Source organism: Panulirus ornatus, chromosome 4 (assembly GCF_036320965.1).
Source record: "Panulirus ornatus isolate Po-2019 chromosome 4, ASM3632096v1, whole genome shotgun sequence".
Taxonomy (NCBI): domain Eukaryota; kingdom Metazoa; phylum Arthropoda; class Malacostraca; order Decapoda; family Palinuridae; genus Panulirus; species Panulirus ornatus.
In genome coordinates, this window is record NC_092227.1 from 66,042,635 (window position 1) to 66,069,494 (window position 26,860).

The following is a 26,860-nucleotide window of genomic DNA, read 5'->3' on the forward strand; positions in this document are numbered from 1 at the left end:
GATTGAACCAGGGCATGTGAAGCGTCTGGGGTAAACCATGGAAAGTTTTGTGGGGCCTGGATGTGGAAAGGGAGCTGTGGTTTTGGTGCATTATACATGACAGATAAAGACTCAGTGTGAACGAATGTGGCCTTTGTTGTCTTTTCCCAGCACTACCTCGCGCACATGCGGGTGGAGGGGGTTTTCATTTCATGTGTGGCGGGGTGGCAACGGGAATAGATAAGGGCAGACAGTATTAATTGTGTACATGTGTATATATGTATATGTCCGTGTGTGTGTGTGTATTTTTTTTTTTTTCGGTATCCCGCGTTTGCGAGGTAGCGCAAGGAAACAGACAAAAGAAATGGCCCAACCCACCCCCATACACATGTATATACATACGTCCACACACGCAAATATACATACCTACACAGCTTTCCATGGTTCACCCCAGACGCTTCACATGCCCTGATTCAATCCACTGACAGCACGTCAACCCCGGTATACCACATCGATCCAATTCACTCTATTCCTTGCCCTCCTTTCACCCTCCTGCATGTTCAGGCCTCAATCACACAAAATCTTATTTCACTCCATCTTTCCACCTCCAATTTGGTCTCCCACTTCTCCTCGTTCTCTCCACCTCCGACACATATATCCTCTTGGTCAATCTTTCCTCACTCATTCTCTCCATGTGCCCAAACCATTTCAAAACACCCTCTTCTGCTCTCTCAACCATGCTCTTTTTATTTCCACACATCTCTCTTACCCTAACGTTACTTACTCGATCAAACCACCTCACACCACACATTGACCTCAAACATCTCATTTCCAGCACATCCATCCTCCTGCGCACAACTCTATCCATAGCCCACGCCTCCCAGCCATACAACATTGTTGGAACCACCATTCCTTCAAACATACACATTTTTGCTTCTGAAACCACACTGCTCTTCCCCAATCTGATGCTCTGTACATGCCTTCACCCTCTCAATCAATACCCTCCCATATAATTTACCAGGAATACTCAACAAACTTATACCTCTGTAATTTGAGCACTCACTCTTATCCCCTTTGCCTTTGTACAATGGCACTATGCACGCATTCCGCCAATCCTCAGGCACCTCACCATAAGTCATAAATACATTAAATAACCTTACCAACCAGTCAATAATACAGTCACCCCCTTTTTTAATAAATTCCACTGCAATACCATCCAAACCTGCTGCCTTGCTGACTTTCATCTTCCGCAAAGCTTTTACTACCTCTTCTCTGTTTACCAAATCATTTTCCCTAACCCTCTCACTTTGCACACCACCTCGACCAAAACACCCTATATCTGCCACTCTATCATCAAACACATTCAACAAACCTTCAAAATACTCACTCCATCTCCTTCTCACATCACCACTACTTGTTATCACCTCCCCATTTGCGCCCTTCACTGAAGTTCCCATTTGCTCCCTTGTCTTACGCACTTTATTTACCTCTTTCCAGAACATCTTTTTATTCTCCCTAAAATTTAATGATACTCTCTCACCCCAACTCTCATTTGCCCTCTTTTTCACCTCTTGCACCTTTATCTTGACCTCCTGTCTCTTTCTTTTATACATCTCCCACTCAATAGCATTTTTTCCCTGCAAAAATCGTCCAAATGCCTCTCTCTTCTCTTTCACTAATAATCTCACTTCTTCATCCCACCATTCACTACCCTTTCTAATCAACCCACCTCCCACTCTTCTCATGCCACAAGCATCTTTTGCGCAATCCATCACTGAATGATTCCCTAAATACATCCCATTCCTCCCCCACTCCCCTTACTTCCACTGTTCTCACCTTTTTCCATTCTGTACTCAGTCTCTCCTGGTACTTCCTCACACAAGTCTCCTTCCCAAGCTCACTTACTCTCACCACCCTCTTCACCCCAACATTCACTCTTCTTTTCTGAAAACCCATACAAATCTTCACCTTAGCCTCCACAAGTTAATGATCAGACATCCCTCCAGTTGCACCTCTCAGCACATTAACATCCAAAAGTCTCTCTTTCGCGCGCCTGTCAATTAACACGTAATCCAATAATGCTCTCTGGCCATCTCTCCTACTTACATACGTATACTTATGTATATCTCGCTTTTTAAACCAGGTATTCCCAATCACCAGTCCTTTTTCAGCACATAAATCTACAAGCTCTTCACCATTTCCATTTACAACACTGAACACCCCATGTATACCAATTATTCCCTCAACTGCCACATTACTCACCTTTGCATTCAAATCACCCATCACTATAACCCGGTCTCGTGCATCAAAACCACTAACACACTCATTCAGCTGCTCCCAAAACACTTGCCTCTCATGATCTTTCTTCTCATGCCCAGGTGCACATGCACTAATAATCACCCATCTCTCTCCATCAACTTTCAGTTTTATATGTATATCTTTTTTTTTTTTTTTTGCTTTGTCGCTGTCTCCCGTGTTTGTGAGGTAGCGTTTTATATATATATATATATATATATATATATATATATATATATATATATATATATATATATATATATACATGTGTATGGGGGTGGGTTGGGCCATTTCTTTCGTCTGTTTCCTTGCGCTACCTCGCAAACGCGGGAGACAGCGACAAAGTATAATAAATAAATAAATAAATAAATAAATAAATATATATATATATATATATATATATATATATATATATATATATATATATATATATATATATATATATATTTTTTTTTTGCTTTGTCGCTGTCTCCCGCGTTTGTGAGGTAGCACAAGGAAACAGACGAAAGAAATGGCCCAACCCACCCCCATACACATGTATATACATACGTCCACACATGCAAATATACATACCTACACAGCTTTCCATGGTTTACCCCAGACGCTTCACATGCCCTGATTCAATCCACTGACAGCACGTCAACCCCGGTATACCACATAGATCCAATTCACTCTATTCCTTGCCCTCCATTCACCCTCCTGCATGTTCAGGCCCCGATCACACAAAATCTTTTTCACTCCATCTTTCCACCTCCAATTTGGTCTCCCACTTCTCCTCGTTCCCTCCACCTCCGACACATATATCCTCTTGGTCAGTCTTTCCTCACTCATTCTCTCCATGTGCCCAAACCATTTCAAAACACCCTCTTCTGCTCTCTCAACCACGCTCTTTTTATTTCCACACATCTCTCTTACCCTTACATTACTTACTCGATCAAACCACCTCACACCACACATTGTCCTCAAACATCTCATTTCCAGCACATCCATCCTCCTGCACACAACTCTATCCATAGCCCACGCCTCGCAACCATACAACATTGTTGGAACCACTATTCCTTCAAACATACCCATTTTTGCTTTCCGAGATAATGTTCTCGACTTCCACACATTCTTCAAGGCCCCCAGGATTTTCGCCCCCTCCCACACCCTATGATCCACTTCCGCTTCCATGGTTCCATCCGCTGCCAGATCCACTCCCAGATATCTAAAACACTTTACTTCCTCCAGTTTTTCTCCATTCAAACTTACATCCCAATTGACTTGACCCTCAACCCTACTGTACCTAATAACCTTGCTCTTATTCACATTTACTCTTAACTTTCTTCTTTCACACACTTTACCAAACTCAGTCACCAGCTTCTGCAGTTTCTCACATGAATCAGCCACCAGCGCTGTATCATCAGCGAACAACAACTGACTCACTGCCCAAGCTCTCTCATCCACAACAGACTACATTCTTGCCCCTCTTTCCAAAACTCTTGCATTCACCTCCCTAACAACCCCATCCATAAACAAATTAAACAACCATGGAGACATCACACACCCCTGCCGCAAACCTACATTCCCTGAGAACCAATCACTTTCCTCTCTTCCTACACGTACACATGCCTTACTTCCTTGATAAAAACTTTTCACTGCTTCTAACAACTTGCCACCCACACCATATATTCTTAATACCTTCCACAGAGCATCTCTATCAACTCTATCATATGCCTCTCCAGATCCATAAATGCTACATACAAATCCATTTGCTTTTCTAAGTATTTCTCACATGCATTCTTCAAAGCAAACACCTGATCCACACATCCTCTACCACTTCTGAAACCACACTGTTTGAAGGAATAGTGGTTCCAACAATGTTGTATGGTTGCGAGGTGTGGGCTATGGATAGAGTTGTGCACAGGAGGGTGGATGTGCTGGAAATGAAATGTTTGAGGACAATGTGTGGTGTGAGGTGGTTTGATCGAGTAAGTAATGTAAGGGTAAGAGAGATGTGTGGAAATAAAAAGAGCGAGGTTGAGAGAGCAGAAGAGGGTGTTTTGAAATGGTTTGGGCACATGGAGAGAATGAGTGAGGAAAGATTGACCAAGAGGATATATGTGTCGGAGGTGGAGGGAACGAGGAGAAGTGGGAGACCAAATTGGAGGTGGAAAGATGGAGTGAAAAAGATTTTGTGTGATCGGGGCCTGAACATGCAGGAGGGTGAAAGGAGGGCAAGGAATAGAGTGAATTGGATCGATGTAATATACCGGGGTTGACGTGCTGTCAGTGGATTGAATCAGGGTATGTGAAGCGTCTGGGGTAAACCATGGAAAGTTGTGTGGGGCCTGGATGTGGAAAGGGAGCTGTGGTTTCGGGCATTATTGCATGACAGCTAGAGACTGAGTGTAAACGAATGGGGCCTTTGTTGTCTTTTCCTAGTGCTACCTCGCACACATGAGGGGGGAGGGGGATGGTATTCCATGTGTGGCAAGGTGGCGATGGGAATGAATAAAGGCAGACAGTGTGAATTGTGTGCATGGGTATATATGTATGTGTCTGTGTGTGTATATATATTTGTACATTGAGATGTATAGGTATGTATATTTGCGTGTGTGGACGTGTTTGTATATACATTGTGTATGGGGGTGGGTTGGGCCATTTCTTTCGTCTGTTTCCTTGCGCTACCTCGCAAATGCGGGAGACAGCAACAAAGCAAAATAAATAAATATGAAATAAAAATATATTCGTTCACACTCAGTCTCTAGCTGTCATGTAATAATGCACCGAAACCACAGCTCCCTTTCCACATCCAGGCCCCAAACAACTTTCCATGGTTTATCCCAGACGCTTCACATGCCCTGGTTCAATCCATTGACAGCACGTCGACCCCGTTATACCACATCGATCCAATTCACTCTATTCCTTGCCCACCTTTCACCCTCCTGCATGTTCAGGCACCAATCACTCAAAATCTTTTTCACTCCATCTTTCCACCTCCAATTTGGTCTCCCACTTCTCCTCGTTCCCTCCACCTCCGACACATATATCCTCTCGGTCAATCTTTCCTCACTGATTCTCTCCATGTGCCCAAACCATTTCAAAACACCCTCTTCAGCTCTCTCAACCACGCTCTTTTTATTTCCACACATCTCTCTTGCCCTTACATTACTTAATCGATCAAACCACCTCACACCACATATTGTCCTCAAACATCTCATCTCCAACACATCCACCCTCCTCCGCACAACTCTATCCATAGCCCACACCTCGCAATCATACAACATTGTTGGAACCACTATTCCTTCAAACATACCCATTTTGCTTTCCGAAATAATGTTCTCGACTTCCACACATTCTTTAAGGCTCCCAGGATTTTCGCCCCCTCCCCCACCCTATGATTCACTTCCGCTTCCATGGTTCCATCCGCTACCAGATCCACTCCCAGATATCTAAAACACTTTACTTCCTCCAGTTTTTCTCCATTCAAACTTACCTCCCAATTGACTTGACCCTCAACCCTACTGTACCTAATAACCTTGCTCTTATTCACATTTACTATTAACTTTCTTCTTTCACACACTTTACCAAACTTAGTCACCAGCTTCTGCAGTTTCTCACATGAATCAGCCACCAGCACTGTATCACCAGCGAACAACAACTGACTCACTTCCCAAGCTCTCTCATCCCCAACAGACTGCATACCTGCCCCTCTTTCCAAAACTCTTGCATTCACCTCCCTAACAACCCCATCCATATACAAATTAAACAACCATGGAGACATCACACATCCCTGCTGCAAACCTACATTTACTGAGAACCAATCACTTTCCTCTCTTCCTATACGTACACATGCCTTACATCCTCGATAAAAACTTTTCACTGCTTCTAACAACTTGCCTCCAACACCATATATTCTTAGTACCTTCCACAGAGCATCTCTATCAACTCTATCATATGCCTTCTCCAGATTCATAAATGCTACATACAAATCCATTTGCTTTTCTAAGTATTTCTTACATACATTCTTCAAAGCAAACACTTGATCCACACATCCTCTACCACTTCTGAAACCACACTGCTCTTCCCCAATCTGATGCTCTGTACATGCCTTCACCCTCTCAATCAATACCCTCCCATATAATTTACCAGGAATACTTAACAAACTTATACCTTTGTAATTTGAGCACTCACTCTTATCCCCTTTGCCTTTGTACAATGGCACTATGCAAGCATTCCACTAATCCTCAGGCACCTCACCATGAGTCATACATACATTAAATAACCTTACTAACCAGTCAACAATACAGTCACCCCCTTTTTTAATAGATTCCACTGCAATACCATCCAAACCTGCTGCCTTGCCGGCTTTCATCTTGCACAAAGCTTTTACTACCTTTTCTCTGTTTACCAAATCATTTTCCCTAACCTTCTCACTTTGCACACCACCTCGACCAAAACACCCTATATCTGCCACTCTATCATCAAACACATTCAACAAACCTTCAAAATACTCACTCCATCTCCTTCTCACATCACCACTACTTGTTATCACCTCCCCATTAGCCCCCTTCACTGGAGTTCCCATTTGCTCCCTTGTCTTACGCACTTTATTTACCTCCTTCCAGAACATCTTTTTATTCTACCTAAAATTTAATGATACTCTCTCACCCCAACTCTCATTTGCCCTCTTTTTAACCTCTAGCACCTTTCTCTTGACCTCCTGTCTCTTTCTTTTATACATCTCCCACTCATTTGCATTTTTTCCCTGCAAAAATCGTCCAAATGCCTCTCTTCTCTTTCACTAATAATCTTACTTCTTCATCCAACCACTCACTACCCTTTCTAATCAACCCACCTCACATGCTTCTCATGCCACAAGCATCTTTTGCACAAGCCATCACTCCTTCCCTAAATACATCCCATTCCTCCCCCACTCCCCTTACCTCCTTTGTTCTCACCTTTTTCCATTCTGTACTCAGTCTCTCCTGGTACTTCCTCACACAAGTCTCCTTCCCAAGCTCACTTACTCTCATCACCCTCTTCACCCCAACATTCTCTCTTCTTTTCTGAAAACCCCTACAAATCTTCACCTTCGCCTCCACAAGATAATGATCAGACATCCCTCCAGTTGCGCCTCTCAGCACATTAACATACAAAAGTCTCTCTTTCGCGCACCTGTCAATTAACACATAATCCAGTAACGCTCTCTGGCCATCTCTCCTACTTACATACGTATACTTATGTATATCTCACTTTTTAAACCAGGTATTCCCAATCACCAGCACTTTTTCAGCACATAAATCTACAAGCTCTTCACCATTTCCATTTACAACACTGAACACTCCATGTATACCAATTATTCCCTCAACTGCCACATTACTCACCTTTGCATTCAAATCACCCATCACTATAACCCGGTCTTATCAAACCACTAACACACTCATTCAGCTGCTCCCAAAACACTTGCCTCATGATCTTTCTTCTCATGCCCAGGTGCATATGCACCAATAATTACCAATCTCTCTCCATCAACTTTCAGTTTTACCCATATTAATCAAGAATTTACTTTCTTACATTCTATCACATACTCCCACAACTCCTGTTTCGGGAGTAGTGCTACTCCTTTCCTTGCTCATGTCCTCTCATTAACCCCTGACTTTACTCCCAAGACATTCCCAAACCACTCTTCCTCTTTACCCTTAAGCTTCGTTTCACTCAGAGCCAAAACATCCAGGTTCCTTTCCTTAAACATACTACCTATCTCTCCTTTTTTCACATCTTGGTTACATCCACACACATTTAGACACCCCAATCTGAGCCTACGAGGAGGATGAGCACTCCCTGTACGACCCCTTCTTCTGTTTCCCATTTTAGAAAGTTAAGATACAAGGAGAGGAGGATTTCTGGCACCCCGCTCCCGTCCCCTCTAGTCGCCTTCCACGACACGTGAGGAATGCGTGGGAAGTATTTTATACGTACCCTAAACGCAGGCACCAACTTCTGCAATTTTTTGTTCAAATCAGCAAACCATACCCAAATCACCTCTCAGGCTTCCCCACTCTCAACAGACTACATACTTGCCCCTCTCTCCAAGACCCTAGCATTCACTTACTTTATCACCCCATCTATAAACAGACTAGACAGCAATGCTAATATAATGTACCCCAAACTGAGACCGATTTTCACTTAAAAAAATTCATCTGCCTTTCTTCCTACTAACTCACACGCCTTACTCTCTACTAAAAACTCCCTTCTGCTTGTAGTATTTTCCTATCACACATTATATTTGTGAAATCTTCCACAAAGCATCTCTATCAACACCACTAAATGCTTTCTCCAGACCCATAAATGCCATATACAAATCCTTCCATTTCTCTTAAGTATTTCACACACATTTTTCAAAGCAATCACCTGATGCAAACATCCTCTATCATGCCTAAAACCACATTGTTCCTCCCTTGTCTGATGTTCTTTACATGTCACCATCCTTTTACTCACCACTCTCCCATACAACATACAAGGTACACTCAAGAGACTCATACATCTCAAATTTGAACACTCATTTTTGTACCTCTTACCTTTATACTGTGGCACTATACAGGCATTTCATCAATCTTCAACCTCACCCACATCCAATAAACTTCAAACCCTAACTAACAAGACGAAAACACACTCATCTCAAAAAAAAAAATTATACACGGCTTTCATCATTTTTTTTTTTTTTTTTTCATACTATTCGCCATTTCCCGCATTAGCGAGGTAGCGTTAAGAACAGAGGACTGGACCTTTGAGGGAATATCCTCACCTGGCCCCCTTCTCTGTCCCTTCTTTTGGAAAATTAAAAAAAACGAGAGGGAAGGATTTCCAGCCCCCCGCTCCCTTCCCTTCTAGTCGCCTTCTACGACACGCAGGGAATACGTGGGAAGTATTCTTTCTCCCCTATCTCCCCTATCATATCTTCTCTTTTCACCAAACCACTTACAAAGACTCTCATTCCACAAACCTCAATGTCCAAAACTCTTCACATCAGCCACTCTATCAACAAATGCATTCTACAGTTCCTCAAAATGCTTAACCAAATTCCTCTTCACTTTATCTCCCCATCTGCCCCCTTCAGTGATGCTCCCATTGTTCTCTTGTTCTACTGACACAATTAACTTCCATCCAATAAATTTTCATGTTCTCCCTGAAATCTGCTAATAACTGCTCATCCCAACTTTCATTTGTTCTCTTTTTCAGCCCTAGCACCTTCATCTTGACCTCCCACCCATTTGTTGAAATTAGGAAACATCAGAAACAAATGAACAATGGCTTCATTGCATGCACTGACTCTCAAGCTATCTAACCACAAACAAAAACATAGTCATCCCCTGGGAAATTCACCTGCTGTACTATCCTCCTAAGCCATTTTGCCATGCTCAATCTATCACAAGGCTTTCATCATATCTTCTCTTTTCACCATACCAATTACAAAGACTCTCATTTCACATATCTTAGCTAAAATATCCCACATCTGCCACCCTAACATCAAACACATTCAACAGTCCTTCAAAATATTCACTATCTCCACTTCACCTTATCTCTGCTTATCACTTCCCCTCCTGATGCTCCCACAGTTGTGCATATTTTCATTGTGCCATAATTGGCTTTCATACAGAGAACAATCGAATAAATTCCTTGAGTGCTACGATAACTTCTCACATTGAATGATGACTGAGAGAGAAGAAAGTGTCATGGGTATTGCATGTATAACTTTAGGCTGTACCTCTTTAATGCAGCCTTGGGACCTGGCCATTGATGGATCACAGAAAATGCTGTAAAACAGAAAGTGACCCCTTTAAAAGCACTTGAGTGAACACTCTTACCAATTACCATCAGCTTGGTTTTATGTGTTCCTGGAGCATTGGTGCAGCCAAGAATTGTTACCCAATTAACCTCCATCCAAAACATTTTCATATTCTTGAAATTTGCTGATACTCACACATCCAACTCTCATTTGCCCTCTTTTTCAGCCTCAGCACCTTCATTTTGACTTCTACCTCTTTTATTTTATCTACAAAAAATTAGGGACAAAAAAACAGTGGCTTCACCACACATATCCACTCTCAAGTTGTCTTGCAAAACATATTACTTTTTACATACCATTGGCTTCACTTTGTTCCTTGTTCAACTTCTCCATTTCCTCCTGTGTAACAGATATATCACCTTTCTCCATCTCCTGCTCTACTTTCACTTTGGTTTTGAAGGGATCTTCACCAGGAATTAGGCCATCTGGATTAATACTACAGACCCACATACTGACACGTCCACCTGCACTAATCTGCAAAAAAAAAAAAAAATACAAAAACAAAGCTTATATTTAAATACAAAATGTATTCAACAAAAAAGACGAGAAAAGCTACATCTGGCAAGCACTGTCATATAGCATTTAGCTCATTAAGTATTCAGTGCACTACCATATGAGTCTGTCCACAAAAGAAGGAATATATAAACTTCTGCACTTCACTTAAGCACTCCTGAGTTTTTCATTCTTCATATGAAGTCTACTTGCCAATATAAACAAACATTTTCATCAACATCAACTCCATACATAAAATGATTCCACTGTATTAGATCCCAAATTTCAATAGCATTCTCATCTAAAATATCTATGACCCAAAGTGAAGATCTCACTCCATCTATCCATCTCCTATATAATCTGGCTCTCCTCCTTCTATCTTCACCTTTAACACTACACGTCTTCTTAACTAACTTATCATCAGACATATATTCTACATTGCCATACCATTTTACATCCATAAGCCCTTCTAATAATTTCTTTAGATCAACTGTCTTCAAATCTTCCATAACTCTATCTAGTCAAACTATAATAAACATGTTATCCATCTCTTCCTACTCGTACACATGCTTTACATCCTTGGTAAAGCTTTTCACTGCTTCTAGCAGCCTACCTCCCACACCATATACTCTTAAAGCCTTTCATAAAGTATCTCTAACAACTCTATCATATGCCGTCTCCAGATCCATAAATGCTACATACAAATCCATCTATCTTTTTTAAGTATTTCTCGCATATTTTTCAAAGCAAACACCTGAGCCACACATCCTCTACCACTTCTAAAACCACACTGCTCTTCCACAATCTGGTGCTCTGTACATGACTTCATCCTCTCAATCAATTACCGGCCATATAATTTACCGGGAATACTCAACAAACTTATACTTCTGTAATTTGAACACTTACCTTTATCCCCTTTGCCTTTATACAGTGGCACTAAGCATGCATTCCACCAATCCTCAGGCACTTCACCATGAACCATACATCTGGAATATTTTTGCTGGGAAAAAGTGCATATGACTGGGAGATGTATAAAAGAAAGAGGCAAGAGGTCAAGAGAAAGATGCAAGAAGTGAAAAAGAGGGCAAATGAGAGTTGGGGTGAGAGAGTATCATTAGATTTTAGGGAGAATAAAAAGATCTTTTGGAAGAAGGTAAATAAAGTGCATTTAATAAAAGAACAAATGGGAACATCAGTGAAGGGGGCTAATGGGGAGGTAATAAAAAGCAGTGGTGAAGTGAGGAGTGAGTATTATGAAGGTTTGTTGAATGTGTTTGATAATAGAGTGGCAGATATGGGGTGTTTTGGTTGAGGTGGTGTGAGAAGAGACAGGGTCAGGGAGAATGGCTTGGTAAACAGAGAAAAGGTAGTGAAAGCTTTGCAGAAGAAGAAAGCTGGCAAGGCGGCGGGTCTGGATGGCACTGCAGTGGAATCTACCAAAAAAGGAGTGACTATGTTATTGATTGGTTGGTAAGGATATTCAATGTATGTATGGTTCGTGGTGAAGTGCCTGAGGATTGGCAAAATGCATGCATAGTGCCACTGTACAAAGGCAAAGGGGATAAAGGTGGGTACTCAAATTACAGAGGTATAAGTTTGTTAAGTATTCCTTAGAAATTATATGGGAGCAAATGGGAACTTCAGTGAAGGGCGCAAATGGGGAGGTGATAACAAGTAGTGGTGATGTGAGAAGGAGATCGAGTGAGTATTTTGAAGGTTTGTTGAATGTGTTTGATGATAGAGTGGCAGATATAGGGTGTTTTGGTCGAGGTGGTGTGCAAAGTGAGAGGGTTAGGGAAAATGATTTGGTAAACAGAGAAGAGGTAGTGAAAGCTTTGCGGAAGATGAAAGCCGGCAAGGCAGCAGGTTTGGATGGTATTGCAGTGGAATTTATTAAAAAAGGGGGTGACTGTATTGTTCACTGGTTGGTAAGGTTATTTAATGTATGTATGACTCATGGTGAGGTGCCTGAGGATTGGCGGAATGCGTGCATAGTGCCATTGTACGAAGGCAAAGGGGATAAGAGTGAGTGCTCAAATTACAAAGGTATAAGTTTGTTGAGTATTCCTGGTAAATTATATGGGAGGGTATTGATTGAGAGGGTGAAAGCATGTACAGAGCATCAGATTGGGGAAGAGCAGTGTGGTTTCAGAAGTGGTAGAGGATGTGTGGATCAAGTGTTTGCTTTGAAGAATGTATGTGAGAAATACTTAGAAAAGCAAATGGATTTGTATGTAGCATTTATGGATCTGGAGAAGGCATATGATAGAGTTGATAGAGATGCTCTGTGGAAGGTATTAAGAATATATGGTGTGGGAGGAAAGTTGTTAGAAGCAGTGAAAAGTTTTTATCGAGGATGTAAGGCATGTGTACGTGTAGGAAGAGAGGAAAGTGATTGGTTCTCAGTGAATGTAGGTCTGCGGCAGGGGTGTGTGATGTCTCCATGGTTGTTTAATTTGTTTATGGATGGGATTGTTAGGGAGGTAAATGCAAGAGTTTTGGAAAGAGGGGCAAGTATGAAGTCTGTTGGGGCTGAGAGAGCTTGGGAAGTGAGTCAGTTGTTGTTCGCTGATGATACAGCGCTGGTGGCTGATTCATGTGAGAAACTGCAGAAGCTGGTGACTGAGTTTGGTAAAGTGTGTGGAAGAAGAAAGTTAAGAGTAAATGTGAATAAGAGCAAGGTTATTAGGTACAGTAGGGTTGAGGGTCAAGTCAATTGGGAGGTGAGTTTGAATGGAGAAAAACTGGAGGAAGTGAAGTATTTTAGATATCTGGGAGTGGATCTGGCAGCGGATGGAACCATGGAAGCGGAAGTGGATCATAGGGTGGGGGAGGGGGCGAAAATTCTGGGGGCCTTGAAGAATGTGTGGAAGTCGAGAACATTATCTCGGAAAGCAAAAATGGGTATGTTTGAAGGAATAGTGGTTCCAACAATGTTGTATGATTGCGAGGCGTGGGCTATGGATAGAGTTGTGCGCAGGAGGATGGATGTGCTGGAAATGAGATGTTTGAGGACAATGTGTGGTGTGAGGTGGTTTGATCGAGTGAGTAACGTAAGGGTAAGAGAGATGTGTGGAAATAAAAAGAGCGTGGTTGAGAGAGCAGAAGAGGGTGTTTTGAAGTGGTTTGGGCACATGGAGAGAATGAGTGAGGAAAGATTGACCAAGAGGATATATGTGTCGGAGGTGGAGGGAACGAGGAGAAGTGGGAGACCAAATTGGAGGTGGAAAGATGGAGTGAAAAAGATTTTGTGTGATCGGGGCCTGAACATGCAGGAGGGTGAAAGGAGGGCAAGGAATAGAGTGAACTGGATCGATGTGGTATACCGGGGTTGACGTGCTGTCAGTGGATTGAATCAGGGCATGTGAAGCGTCTGGGGTAAACCATGGAAAGCTGTGTAGGTATGTATATTTGCGTGTGTGAACGTGTATGTATATACATGTGTATGGGGGTGGGTTGGGCCATTTCTTTCGTCTGTTTCCTTGCGCTACCTCGCAAACGCAGGAGACAGCGACAAAAAAAAAAAAAAAAAAATCAATATTCCCCTAGACCAGGACAATGGAGTATATAATACAAGTACAAAACGAGAACAATTTTTATATCCACAAAATGCATAAAAAAGTAGAGTATTCATTTCAATAACCATTATTACCAATATAAAACACAAATAACACAAAAAAAATGAACATAATTTACAACAGATACTCACCATACACAAATCATAAGATTTTTCTTGAAAAAACACACCAACAAGAGGATCTCTGTTGCCACCAATGGTATATACTCTGATGTTTTTACATCTTCCAAAAGCATATACACGGGTCATCATGTCCAGTGACCCAACTACAATGAGCCTAATGGACAAAAAAATTTCATATTTATAAGATCATCTGGAAGATATGTCTAAAAGATGAAAACATCAACACAAACAACAGAAAGTCAAGATGTTCAATCCTCATTAACAGAAAAAAAGAAAAAATAATTGCACTGTAATCTTGACAAATACAAGACTTGGAATGGGGTACATTACTTGAAGGATATCTACAGGAATGATACAAGTTACTTGAGGGATATGTACGGGTGATTTAGAAAATGAAACTCAAAATACAGGGGGAAAAAAGACATCATTGAACTCTGACATAGTGAAATAAACATACCAGAATTATGAAAGAACAATCTGTTAGTCATATGGAAAGAATGAATGAGGAAAGGTTAACAAAAGGATATATATATGTCAGAAGTTGAGGGAGACCAGACTGGAGATGAAAAGATGCAGTAAAAAAGATTTTAAGTGATCTGGGCCTGAACATGCAAAAGGGTGAAAGGGGGTGAACAGGATAAAGTGACCTGGAACAATGTGGGACAATGGGATTGACGTGCTATCAACGAAATGAACCAAGGCATGTGAAGCATCTGGAGTAAAACATGGAAAGGTCTGTGGGGCCTGGTTGTGGATAGGGAGATGTGGTTTTGGGACATTATACATGACAGCCAGGGAATACATGTGAGCAGATGTGGCCTTTCTTTATCTGTTCCTAGCACAACATTGTTAATGTGGGAGACAATGATCAAGTATGAAAAATATAAAAACATTTTTCATGCTTGTTTGCTTTTTCCTGTACTAGCAAGATACTGCCAAATACAAAGAAAGGCAAGAAATGCTGCATTCTCTCACATACATTTTCTTGTCATTTGCAATGCCCTAAAAACAGAACCCACAATTCACAACCACAATAAGGCACCAGTGGCTTCCCAACCACTTCTAATGCCCCGATTCAGCCTATTAACAGCAGAACATCTGTAAACGACATGGCACCAGCTTGCTTTATCCCTGGCATGCCTTCACCCCTCCTGTAAGTGCAAGCACCAAGTCTTCAAAGCATCTTTCACCCCATCCTTTTGCCACCTCCTTGATTTCCCCCTTTTCCTTACTCCCTCCACATGTCATCCTTTACTCATTTATACTCTCCATGTCTTTGGGATAGAGAAGAAAGATTTGTCTCAATAATCCCTGCATGTTGTAGAAGGTGACTAAAGGAGTTGGGTGTGAAGGGGCAGGAATCCCCTCCTTCTTGTATTTCAATTTCAAAAACAGGAAACACATAGATGAGCCAGGCAGGGAAAGCTCATCCTCCTCAAATGCTTGAGATGTTCTGTCTAATTGTGTGGATGTATCACAGAATAGAAGAGTGGAGATACAGGTAGTATAATTGAGGAAAGAAAGCTGGATGTACTGGCTCTAAAGGAAACAAAGCTCAAGCATAAAGGGGAAGAACAGTTTGGAAATGTCTTAGGATTAAAGTCACAGGTGGGTAAGATGTCAAGAGATAAGGAAATAGTAGCACTACACTACTGAAGCAGGAGTTCTATGAGTGTGTGACAGTGTAAGGAAGTAAATTCTTGATGATGTAGGTAAAACTGAAATGGATGGCAAGAGAGATGCACTCCTCTGACCCAGGTAGCTATCTTTTCTTTCTGCCTCACTAACATGCGAGATACTGGCATTCAGTCCACAAACATACAATCTCTCCTTTTCATATGTAATACTTGACAACACTCAACTCATACAGCTCATTCTTCATAACTCTAGATTATCATGTGGTGAGCATTATGCACTAGCTCTGACTTTGGGCAAAACGGTAGGAGCATTTGGTACACACATTAGGAAGAAGTAGTAGGTAGGAGCATTAGATAGAAGTAGTCACTAGGAACATCAAGCAGGAGCCTCTGCAAACTCTGCACTAGACATGCCCTCTGCCAGTGGCCTGTTAAGGGTGAGGCATAAAGGCTAGGAAGTGGCACTGAAGTTCACTAGTTATGGAGACTCTGTTGCCATGGCCACCCCTTTGAGGGAGTTCCAACTGGGAAGAATGGTTTAGAAATATCTTGGGAGTAAGGCCAATGGTTGGTGAGTGGACAAGAGATGAGAAAGGAGTAGCACTACTCTTGAAGCAGGAGTTGTGGGAGTATGTGATAGAGTGTAAGAATGTAAATTCTACATTGATGAGGGTAAATTTGAAAATGGATGGTGAGACGGGTGATTATTAGTGCTTAAGCACCTGGCCATGAGATGAAAGATCATGAGGCAAGTGTTTTAAAGGAGCAGCTGAGTGATTACATCAGCAGTTTTGATGTAAGAGACTACGTACTGGTGATGGATGATTTAATTGCAAAGGTGAGTAATGTGGCAGTTGAGGGTATACTCGGGGGCATGGGATATTCAGTGTCATGAATGGAAATGGTGAAGAGCTTACGGAGTTGTGTACCGAAAAAGAACTGGTGATTAGGAATACCTGCATTAAAAAGAAGGATATGCAGAATTATATGTATGTGAGTAAGAGAGATGGTCAACAGGCATTATTGGATCATAGATTACATGATAATCATGTAAAAGAAGAGATTTTTGGATGTAAATGTGCTGAGAAGGGCAGCTTGTGGGATGCCTGATCACTATCTTGTGGAGGCAGGGGTGAAGATATGCTGAGGTTTTCGAAAAAGAGGAAACAATGTCAGTGAGAAGAGAATGGTGCCATTAAGTGAGCTTGGAAAAGAGACCTGTGCAAAGAAATACTAGTAGAGATTTACCTTCCATAACTCATAATTCATACTGCAGCCAGCCTGACCTTAAAAACTGAATCTGACTGGTGTGGCTGGTAACCTTAAAAACTTTTCCAAACTTGCTATTATGAAAAAAATCATTAATAAATCACACTAAATCACCCTAAAAATTAAAAGATTAAAGATATATGGAATAGTATTCAGTAAACAATTTTTCATTGCCAGTAAAATTTATCATTAAACATCCAGCAACAACTCACTCGACACTCAGGCCTTACTCTTGAACTTTCTAGCATACACTGCTGAAACATCTGCCAAACTTCACTTCAACACACCAGAGTTTAAGTAGAGTGCAAAACACAATTTTAAAGTAATCTTTTTCATTGTTATTCTAATATCTTAGCAACTGCTGAGTTAAGCACATTCTTTAAACAACCTGAAAAACTCATTACCTGAGTGATGGAAAGGGGTTATGGAATCTCACAGAACAGACTAATCCTAAAGGGAAATGTGTCCTAACATAGATCTGAAGTATTATCAATTATCAGGACACCAAATGATATAAAATCATTCATCAAACAATTCACTAACCTGGAATCGAAAGACCAATCCAAGCAAGATGTGTCATCACAAGGTCCATGGAGGACTCTCTCCTGTATAAATGGGTTAAATACCCTTCTGTCTGAACCAGGGGCACAATATACTTGCACTGTTGGTAAAAACAAATATTCTTGGTGAGCATTAGGTTCAAAAAGCTTTATACTAAACAATAATCATACTAAAATTAGGTTCTGAAGATTGAAAAAAATTTTCTCTCCAAGGTGGAATCATAGTAACCAACAGGTTAATTCCTTACAATATGTATATTGGTCAAGATCATTCTAATACTTATATTTTGGTGCTGAAGCCTCTGCTTCATAAACCATTTTTGAATAGCCTCTCAATCAACATCGCTGTCTTCTTGGTAACTGGGCCTACCCTCAGCCAATCAGCAATGCCACTAGGCAGATACAACTGACCCACTGCTCCTGGCCTCTCAGGGAACAAAATCTACACACTGCGGCAGCAACCCAACACACTCATGGACAGCTCAGTAAAAACAATCTTCAAGAAAATGGCAGGGTAAGGAAAAAAATTCATAAGACACATCTTGAGGAGAGAATGTTTTTCCATCTTCAAAACCACTTTCTTAATTTGCTGTCAATCACATGAGCCATGACAGCATACCAGGTTTTAGTAAATAAGATTCAAACAAATAAAAGTTATAATAGAAAACATAAACACCTTCAAGGGAGAGTAAGAGGCATACAGGAATCCAACTCTCATGACAATGGAATCCTGACAGCCACACAGGGAAGATTCACAATGTTCAAACTAAGGTACAATCTGAGGAAGGTAACACCAAAAATGCCTGAGGTTCATTTCTTGATTTCCTTCAATGAAATGTCCCTGAGGAATGCCAGGATAGGGGCTACCTTCCTTGCATCAAGACCTCTAGCATAAAAGCCCAGAAGATATATGAGCAGACATTCCTTGCAAAGATAGAGTTTCATCATCTCAAGGAACACTAAATAAGTAATCCTAACTTATCAAGGTTTCCACTATGCATAAGTCATGACGTTTTCTCAGTGAAACCTTTCAGCATAAGACACAATGTTTTCTCATCAAAATCTTCCAAGTGTTGATGATTAAAGGCCTATTTCTAAATTCAGTAGTTTTATACTTAGCTAAAAATCAAAGGTTTGTGTTTATTTTGACCTATGAAAACCCATCACCAAAAAAAAAGATATCTGGATCTGGACAAAGCAAGCAATTCACTAACTTTCCTCCTAGAGCTCAAGGTGATAAGGAAACAAGTTTTATTAAGAAAGTGGTGAGGAGCTAAACTCCCCAAAAAACTATCATGATTATTGTGTGGCCATCAGCAACTCAAGGGTGGGCTGTTTCAATAACTGCCTCTTTCCCTACACATTGAACTTTGGAACTCTCTACCTCTCATGTCTTTCCCAAGAACTATGACCTGGCATATTTCAAAAGACAGGTCTTTCATGTCCTCAAAAATTCATAAATACTTTCCCTTGTCTCTTCTTTCCCCATTTCACAATTCTCTCTGTATTTCAATTAGTGCCCAGCCTTGATGTGGGCTTTTGTCAGTGACTGGTGCCTCCAACATCAAAAAAAAAAGTCTATGACTTTTGAAAGCCCCACTTTGACAGCAAGGGAGATGCAACTGGTTTCCAATATAACAAAGACCAGAGAAGTTTATCCCATACATTGCTTGACATACTGCCACCAAACCCAGGGTTTCTTGGAGGTCAACCTTGTAATAGGCAATATCTTTACAAAACCTCGTTCTTCTCATGCTTCAGGCTGGAGTAGAACGATGAACATAAGGATTCAGACATTTCCAAGATATCAGTCTCTTCAAGGAAGGACTGAAAAGAATTTCAAGTTGATAGGTATTGTATATTTGAGTAAAAAGTAAAAAGTTATGTCAAAGGTCATTTATCAAGCATATCCAAAACTCTACCAAAAGAAGTTTGAGAAAACCTATTAGTGTAAGTTCCAGAAACCAGGATTTTGAGGTTGAGGTCCCACAAAAAAGATCAAAGTGGTCCAGAGAGACCCAGAGAAATAATAAAGATGTATGGTAGAGCAGAAGGAGTCTCTGACAACAACACTGTTTATTCCATCGGGGGTTACCAGCATAACTAAACCTTAAAAACCAAATACTCTGAAAGGAGTTTTTTCCAGATGATGAACTAAGGGGAAGGAGATAATTATGGTAACAATAATTTCAATCCCAAGACAGAGCATTAACTACAAGTTGGAAGTAATGAACTGGTTCTGGTGGAAAAGAGATCCATTTGAGGCACCACTCCTATGGGGAGAATTATATTGAACTCCTTTCTTTTCCAATCAAAATCTTAATCTCTGCTGATATTGTACATGATCTGGAATGGGCATTTCCCTAGACTATGCACACTTCTTGGAGGTAAGAGGCCTGGGGGAAAAGGGTAACCTTTTTGGCCTGCAGCCTAGACATGTCAATGCTATGGGCTGCAAAAGTGAACTTCCCTCAAAAGATGCTCTTAATGATGTCATGACACCAAGGTCTGGGATCACTAAACAATCGCATCATTAGTGTAATCATGAGCCCTGTCCTCAGAGAGACAAAAAAAAAAAAAAAATAAAAAAGCTAGTCTGTTTCAAACTATTCCCAGCAGTGTGGAGATTTGGCTAGACACGAAACAGGATTTGTTGAAGTTGACTTTGATCCCAACTATTTGAAAGGTCTCCGAAACTCAAAGCTTTTGTTTGGCCCATTCATCCTCTGAAGGAGACATCAATAAAATATTGTCAGGGTAAACCTAAATCTCTACTTGAAGGGACTTCATTTTTTAAAGAAGAGCAAAAATTACTCTGTTAAAAATCTGTGAAGCTCTACATAAGCCAAAGGGTATCATCATAAACTGCCACATCTTTGTGCCAATTGTGAATGCCAAACTCTCCCTCATTCTGGGATCTATTGGAAAATACTAATTGGCATCCTTTACATCTAGAAAGACTGTCCAGTTGTTTAACTGTTAAGTCCAGCAGACTTTCTGTAAAGTAGTTGTTCTGAACTCACTCTGAGCTTAAGAGTTTCTAGATGTGAGCATTTAGAAGAGAAAGCCACAAAATCAATCTTTATTTGGTTTGATTACCTCTTTCTGAATAGAAAAAGCTTCTGGAGGTTTTATGACATACTTGCCAAACATCTCTGAAGTGTATCCCTGTTATAACTAAGGGGCTGTCCAAAACTTCTTCCTGACAAGCATTCCTTATGACACGAGATAAAAGAGAACTCAACTCTATGACTCCACCCTTATCTATGAGTTGAAGAGGCAGGGTTAATGACATTAGTTATACTTATATTAGGAGTTCTATAGGACCTGCATCTAAGAACACTCTGAATATCCTCACACATAGAAAGGGAATCACAAAAGGGAAAGGACCGCAATAACAAAATGATCTCCCCTATTAAGACCGACAGCTTGATGGCTGCACTACTGCGAGATGAAAGAGATTACCTAAAACCACTAAGCACAGAGCTGATAGTTGCTTTAAGGCAAACCCAAAGAGCATTAGTTAATGCTCTGTTATTGAGGGGAGAAGACTTTCCAAAACGATATGCAAGAAGGAAGAACCATTAAATGTGTATGATGAATATCAAATTTCATCTGACCTGGCAAGATTTTTAGGGCTGAAATTCAGTCTAAAAAGAGAAGCTCCAATTTTCTTTAGAGTAAGTAAATGCTACAGAGAAAGTTCCAGACAGACTGAGTATCTTCATTATAAAACATAATTCTAAAAAGGTTAAGCAAAGGTTTAATTCATTTCTCCTAAAGAAAGAATCTATGGCATCAAATCTTTTCACCCCTTAAAAATCTAAGTTTTCCTTTACGATACAAAATTTCAATTTCTTTTTTTTTTCAAACTGTTTAGAAAATATATTAAACCTTATAAATCCAAACAAAGATATAAATCACTTCAGAAGAATATTTTGTCCATTTCCACCTTAATAAAGTGAATATTTTTGCATATGTTTCTGCAAGATAGTTGGTAAATGGGGAGTACCGGCAGTAAATAAGGATGGAAGTTATCTTGTGCATGACTGTGCCAAGTTTGTTCCTTGCAAATAACTTTTTTCAGCATAAGATGATCCACAGGTATACATGGATGAGAAATGATGAAGAGCAAAAGTATGAAAGACTGAGAAAAGCCATGCTAGATACTTGAGTTATGAGAGGTTTCTTTGGATGCTCTGACCGTTTCACGGTTTATTGTTGGGATGAGGATCAGGGAGAAGAGGAGGTATGGTGTAAGGAAGAATGGAGAGGTTAAAAGTGTTGACAAATGAGAAGAAAGATTGGAGAAAAATGCAGGAAGGAGCATGAAAGGAGAGTGACAGAGAGGTCAGGAGGAAGTACAGTGTTTAAAATGTTTAGAGAAACTATTGAAGGTTGTAGAATTAGCAGTTGGATACATGGTCATGAGATACAGAAATAAAAGGGGAAATGCTTGGGGGACAGTAAAGATCAGAAATGCTGTGGAAGAGAAGAAAAAAGTATATGGTAGACTGCTCAATATGAATTTTCTGTGGCAGTTCAGCAAATATAAGATGTGAAAGCAGAATGTAAAAATCTGACAAAGTAAAGAAAAAAATAGATGAAGATCTTGGAAAGAAGTAGAGAGAAAAGTTTAGGGAAAATAAGAAATTGTACTTGAAAGAGGTGGAAAAGAAAAGAAGTGGATGTACAAGTGGAAATGTTAATGTAAAAAGTAAGGGAGTTGCTAAACCAAAAGGAGGTAAAAGGAAGATGGAAAGAGTATTTTGAAGAACTGGTGAATGTGGGAGAAGGTGAGGCAGCAGTTGTTACATGGATGGGTATGGAGGATGGGAGGAACAGGATACAAGTGCAAGAGGCCTGCAACAAAAATGAAGGTTTTTTTTTTTTTTTTTTTTATACTTTGTCGCTGTCTCCCGCGTTTGCGAGGTAGCGCAAGGAAACAGACGAAAGAAATGGCCCAACCCCCCCCCCATACACATGTACATACACACGTCCACACACGCAAATATACATACCTACACACCTTTCCATGGTTTACCCCTGACGCTTCACATGCCCTGATTCACTCCACTGACAGCACGTCAACCCCTGTATACCACATCGCTCCAATTCACTCTATTCCTTGCCCTCCTTACACCCTCCTGCATGCTCAGGCCACGATCACACAAAATCTTTTTCACTCCATCTTTCCACCTCCAATTTGGTCTCCCTCTTCTCCTCGTTCCCTCCACCTCCGACACATATATCCTCTTGGTCAATCTTTCCTCACTCATTCTCTCCATGTGACCAAACCATTTCAAAACACCCTCTTCTGCTCTCTCAACCACGCTCTTTTTATTTCCACACATCTCTCTTACCCTTACGTTACTTACTCGATCAAACCACCTCACACCACACATTGTCCTCAAACATCTCATTTCCAGCACATCCATCCTCCTGCGCACAACTCTATCCATAGCCCACGCCTCGCAACCATACAACATTGTTGGAACCACTATTCCTTCAAACATACCCATTTTTGCTTTCCGAGATACTGTTCTCGACTTCCACACATTTTTCAAGGCTCCCAAAATTTTCGCCCCCTCCCCCACCCTATGATCCACTTCCGCTTCCATGGTTCCATCCGCTAACAGATCCACTCCCAGATATCTAAAACACCTCACTTCCTCCAGTTTTTCTCCATTCAAACTCACCTCCCAATTGACTTGACCCTCAACCCTACTGTACCTAATAACCTTGCTCTTATTCACATTTACTCTTAACTTTCTTCTTCCACACACTTTACCAAACTCAGTCACCAGCTTCTGCAGTTTCTCACATGAATCAGCCACCAGCGCTGTATCATCAGCGAACAACAACTGACTCACTTCCCAAGCTCTCTCATCCCCAACAGACTTCATACTTGCCCCTCTTTCCAGGACTCTTGCATTTACCTCCCTAACAACCCCATCCATAAACAAATTAAACAACCATGGAGACATCACACACCCCTGCCGCAAACCTACATTCACTGAGAACCAATCACTTTCCTCTCTTCCTACACGTACACATGCCTTACATCCTCGATAAAAACTTTTCACTGCTTCTAACAACTTGCCTCCCACACCATATATTCTTGATACCTTCCACAGAGCATCTCTATCAACTCTATCATATGCCTTCTCCAGATCCATAAATGCTACATACAAATCCATTTGCTTTTCTAAGTATTTCTCACATACATTCTTCAAAGCAAACACCTGATCCACACATCCTCTACCACTTCTGAAACCGCACTGCTCTTCCCCAATCTGATGCTCTGTACATGCCTTCACCCTCTCAATCAATACCCTCCCATATAATTTACCAGGAATACTCAACAAACTTATACCTCTGTAATTTGAGCACTCACTCTTATCCCCTTTGCCTTTGTACAATGGCACTATGCACGCATTCCGCCAATCCTCAGGCACCTCACCATGAGTCATACATACAAGGTAAAAAGGGTAATAATGAGGCTAAAGGAAGAAAAGGCACCAAGAGTACAAGGGATTACAGCTGAAATGTTGAAGTATAAAGGAGAAAGTGAGATAGAGTGGATGCATCTAATATGTAATTCAGCATGGAAATGGAGGGTTGTGCCTGACAGTTGGATGAAAACTATTATTCCTACATGCAAAAGAAGAGGTACTAAGAATGTATGTACCAATAGCAAAGAAAAAAATCTCACAAGTATGCCGGGAAAAAGTATAGACAAATGCTGATTGATAGAGTAATGGAAGCAACTGAACACAGAATGATAGTGGAGTTAGGATTTAGGAAAGATAGATTTAGCAAGTACGATTTTTGTGGTGAAGATGATTGTGGAAAATCATTTAGCAGAACATAAGAAAGTGTATGCAGCTTTTATGGATTTCATGAAAGCATATGAGCAAGTCAAGTGGAATGCTCCATGGGATGTGTTAAGGATCTATGGGGTAGGGGAACAACTATTGGAAGGTGTGAAATCCTTCTATAGAGGAGCATATGTAAATTCAAACCGGATGAAGAGTTGAGCAACTTTCAGTATATATGTGGCTGTGAGGTAGGGTTGTGTGAAGTCTAAATAGCTTTTCAGATTGGGGTGTCTAATTGTGTGTGGATGTAACCAAGATGAGAAAAAAGGAGAGACAGGTAGTATATTTGAGGAAAGGAACCTGGATGTTTTGGCTCTGAGTGAAACGACGCCCAAGGGTAAAGGGGAAGAGTGGTTTGGGAATGTCTTGGGAGTAAAGTCAGGGGTTAGAGAGAGGACAAGAGCAAGGGAAGGAGTAGCACTACTCCTGAAACAGGAGTGGTGGGAGTATGTGATAGAGTGTAAGAAAGTAAACTAGACTGATATGGGTAAAACTGAAAGTGGATGGAGAGAGATGGGTGATTATTGGTGCATATGCACCTGGGCATGAGAAGAAAGATCATGAGAGGCAAGTGTATTGGGAGCAGATGAGTGTGTTAGTAGTTTTGATGCACAAGACTGGGTTATAGTATTGGAAGATTTGAATGCAAAGGTGAGTAATGTGGCAGTTGAGGGAATAATTGGTGTACATGGTGTTCAGTGTTGTAAATGGAAATGGTGAGGATCTTGTAGATTTATGTGCTGAAAAAGGACTGGTGATTGGGAATACCTGATTTAAAAAGAGAGATATACATAAGTATACGTATGTAAGTAGGAGAGATGGCCAGAGAGCGTTATTGGATTACGTGTTAATTGATAGGCACACAAAAGAGAGACTTTTGGATGTTAATGTGCTGAGAGTGCAACTGGAGGGATGTCTGATAATTATCTTGTGGAGGTGAACGTGAAGATTTGTAGAGGTTTTCAGAAAAGAAGAGAGAATGTTGGGGTGAAGAGAGTGGTGAGAGTAAGTGAGCTTGGGAAGAAGACTTGTGTGAGGAAGCACCTTGGGAGACTGAGTACAGAAAGGACAAAGGTGAAAAAAAAAGGACGTAAGGGGAGTGGGGGAGGAATGGGATGTATTTAGGGAAGCAGTGATGGCTTGCGCAAAAGATGTTTGTGGCATGAGAAGCATGGGAGGTGGGCAGGTTAGAAAGGGTAGTGAGTGGTTGGATGAAGAAGTAAGATTATTAGTGGAAGAGAAGAGAGAGGAATTTGGACAATTTTTGCAGGGAAATAATGCAAATGACTGGGAAATGTATAAAAGAAAGAGGCAGGAGGTCAAGAGAAAGGTGCAAGAGGTGAAAAAGGGGGCAAATGAGAGTTGGGGTGACAGAGTATCATTAAATTTTAAGGAGAATAAAAAGATGTTTTGGAAGGAGGTAAATAAAGTGCATAAGAACAGGGAACAAATGGGAACTTCAGTGAAGGGGATAATGGGGAGGTGATAACAAGTAGAGGTGATGTGAGAAGGAGATGGAGTGAGTATTTTGAAGGTTTGTTGAATGTGTTTGATGATAGAGTGGCATATATAGGGTGTTTTGGTCGAGGTGGTGTGCAAAGTGAGAGGGTTAAGGAGAATGATTTGGTAAACAGAGAAGAGGTAGTAAGAGCTTTGCAGAAGATGAAAACTGGCAAGGCAGCAGGTTTTGATGGTATTGCAGTGGAATTCATCAAAAAAGGGGGTGACTGTATTGTTGACTAGTTGGTAAGGTTATTTAATGTATGTATGACTCATGGTGAGGAGCCTGAGGATTGGCGGAATGCTTGCATAGTGCCATTGTACAAAGGCAAAGGGGATAAAAGTGAGTGCTCAAATTACAGAGGTATAAGTTTCTTGAGTATTCCTGGGAAATTATATGGGAGGGTATTGATAGAGAGGGTGAAGGCATGTACAAAGCATCAGACTGGGGAAGAGCAGTGTGGTTTCAGAAGTGGTAGAGGATGTGTGGATCAGGTGTTTGCTTTGAAGAACGTATGTGAGAAATACTTAGAAAAGCAAATGGATTTGTATCTAGCATTTATGGATCTAGAGAAGGCATATGATAGAGTTGATAGAGATGCTCTGTGGAAGGTATTAAGAATATATGGTGTGGGAGGCAAGTTGTTAGAAGCAGTGAAAAGTTTTTATCGAGGATGTAAGGCAAGTGTACATGTAGGAAGAGAGGAAAGTGATTT

The 26,860-nt window shown here is 40.8% G+C and overlaps 1 protein-coding gene across 1 annotated transcript in view; it reads right to left on the reverse strand.

The window, feature by feature from the left end:
• The window catches only part of LOC139764815 (periodic tryptophan protein 2 homolog), a 171,866-nt gene that overhangs the window by 116,264 nt on the left and 28,742 nt on the right, over positions 1 to 26,860 (reverse strand). Inside the window, exons 5-7 of the mRNA XM_071691767.1 lie at positions 17,747 to 17,864; positions 14,307 to 14,451; positions 10,402 to 10,579 (exon numbers count right to left, since the gene is read on the reverse strand). Of these exons, the coding sequence (XP_071547868.1) occupies positions 10,402 to 10,579; positions 14,307 to 14,451; positions 17,747 to 17,864 (441 nt within the window). The remainder of the gene's footprint in view (positions 1 to 10,401; positions 10,580 to 14,306; positions 14,452 to 17,746; positions 17,865 to 26,860) is intronic.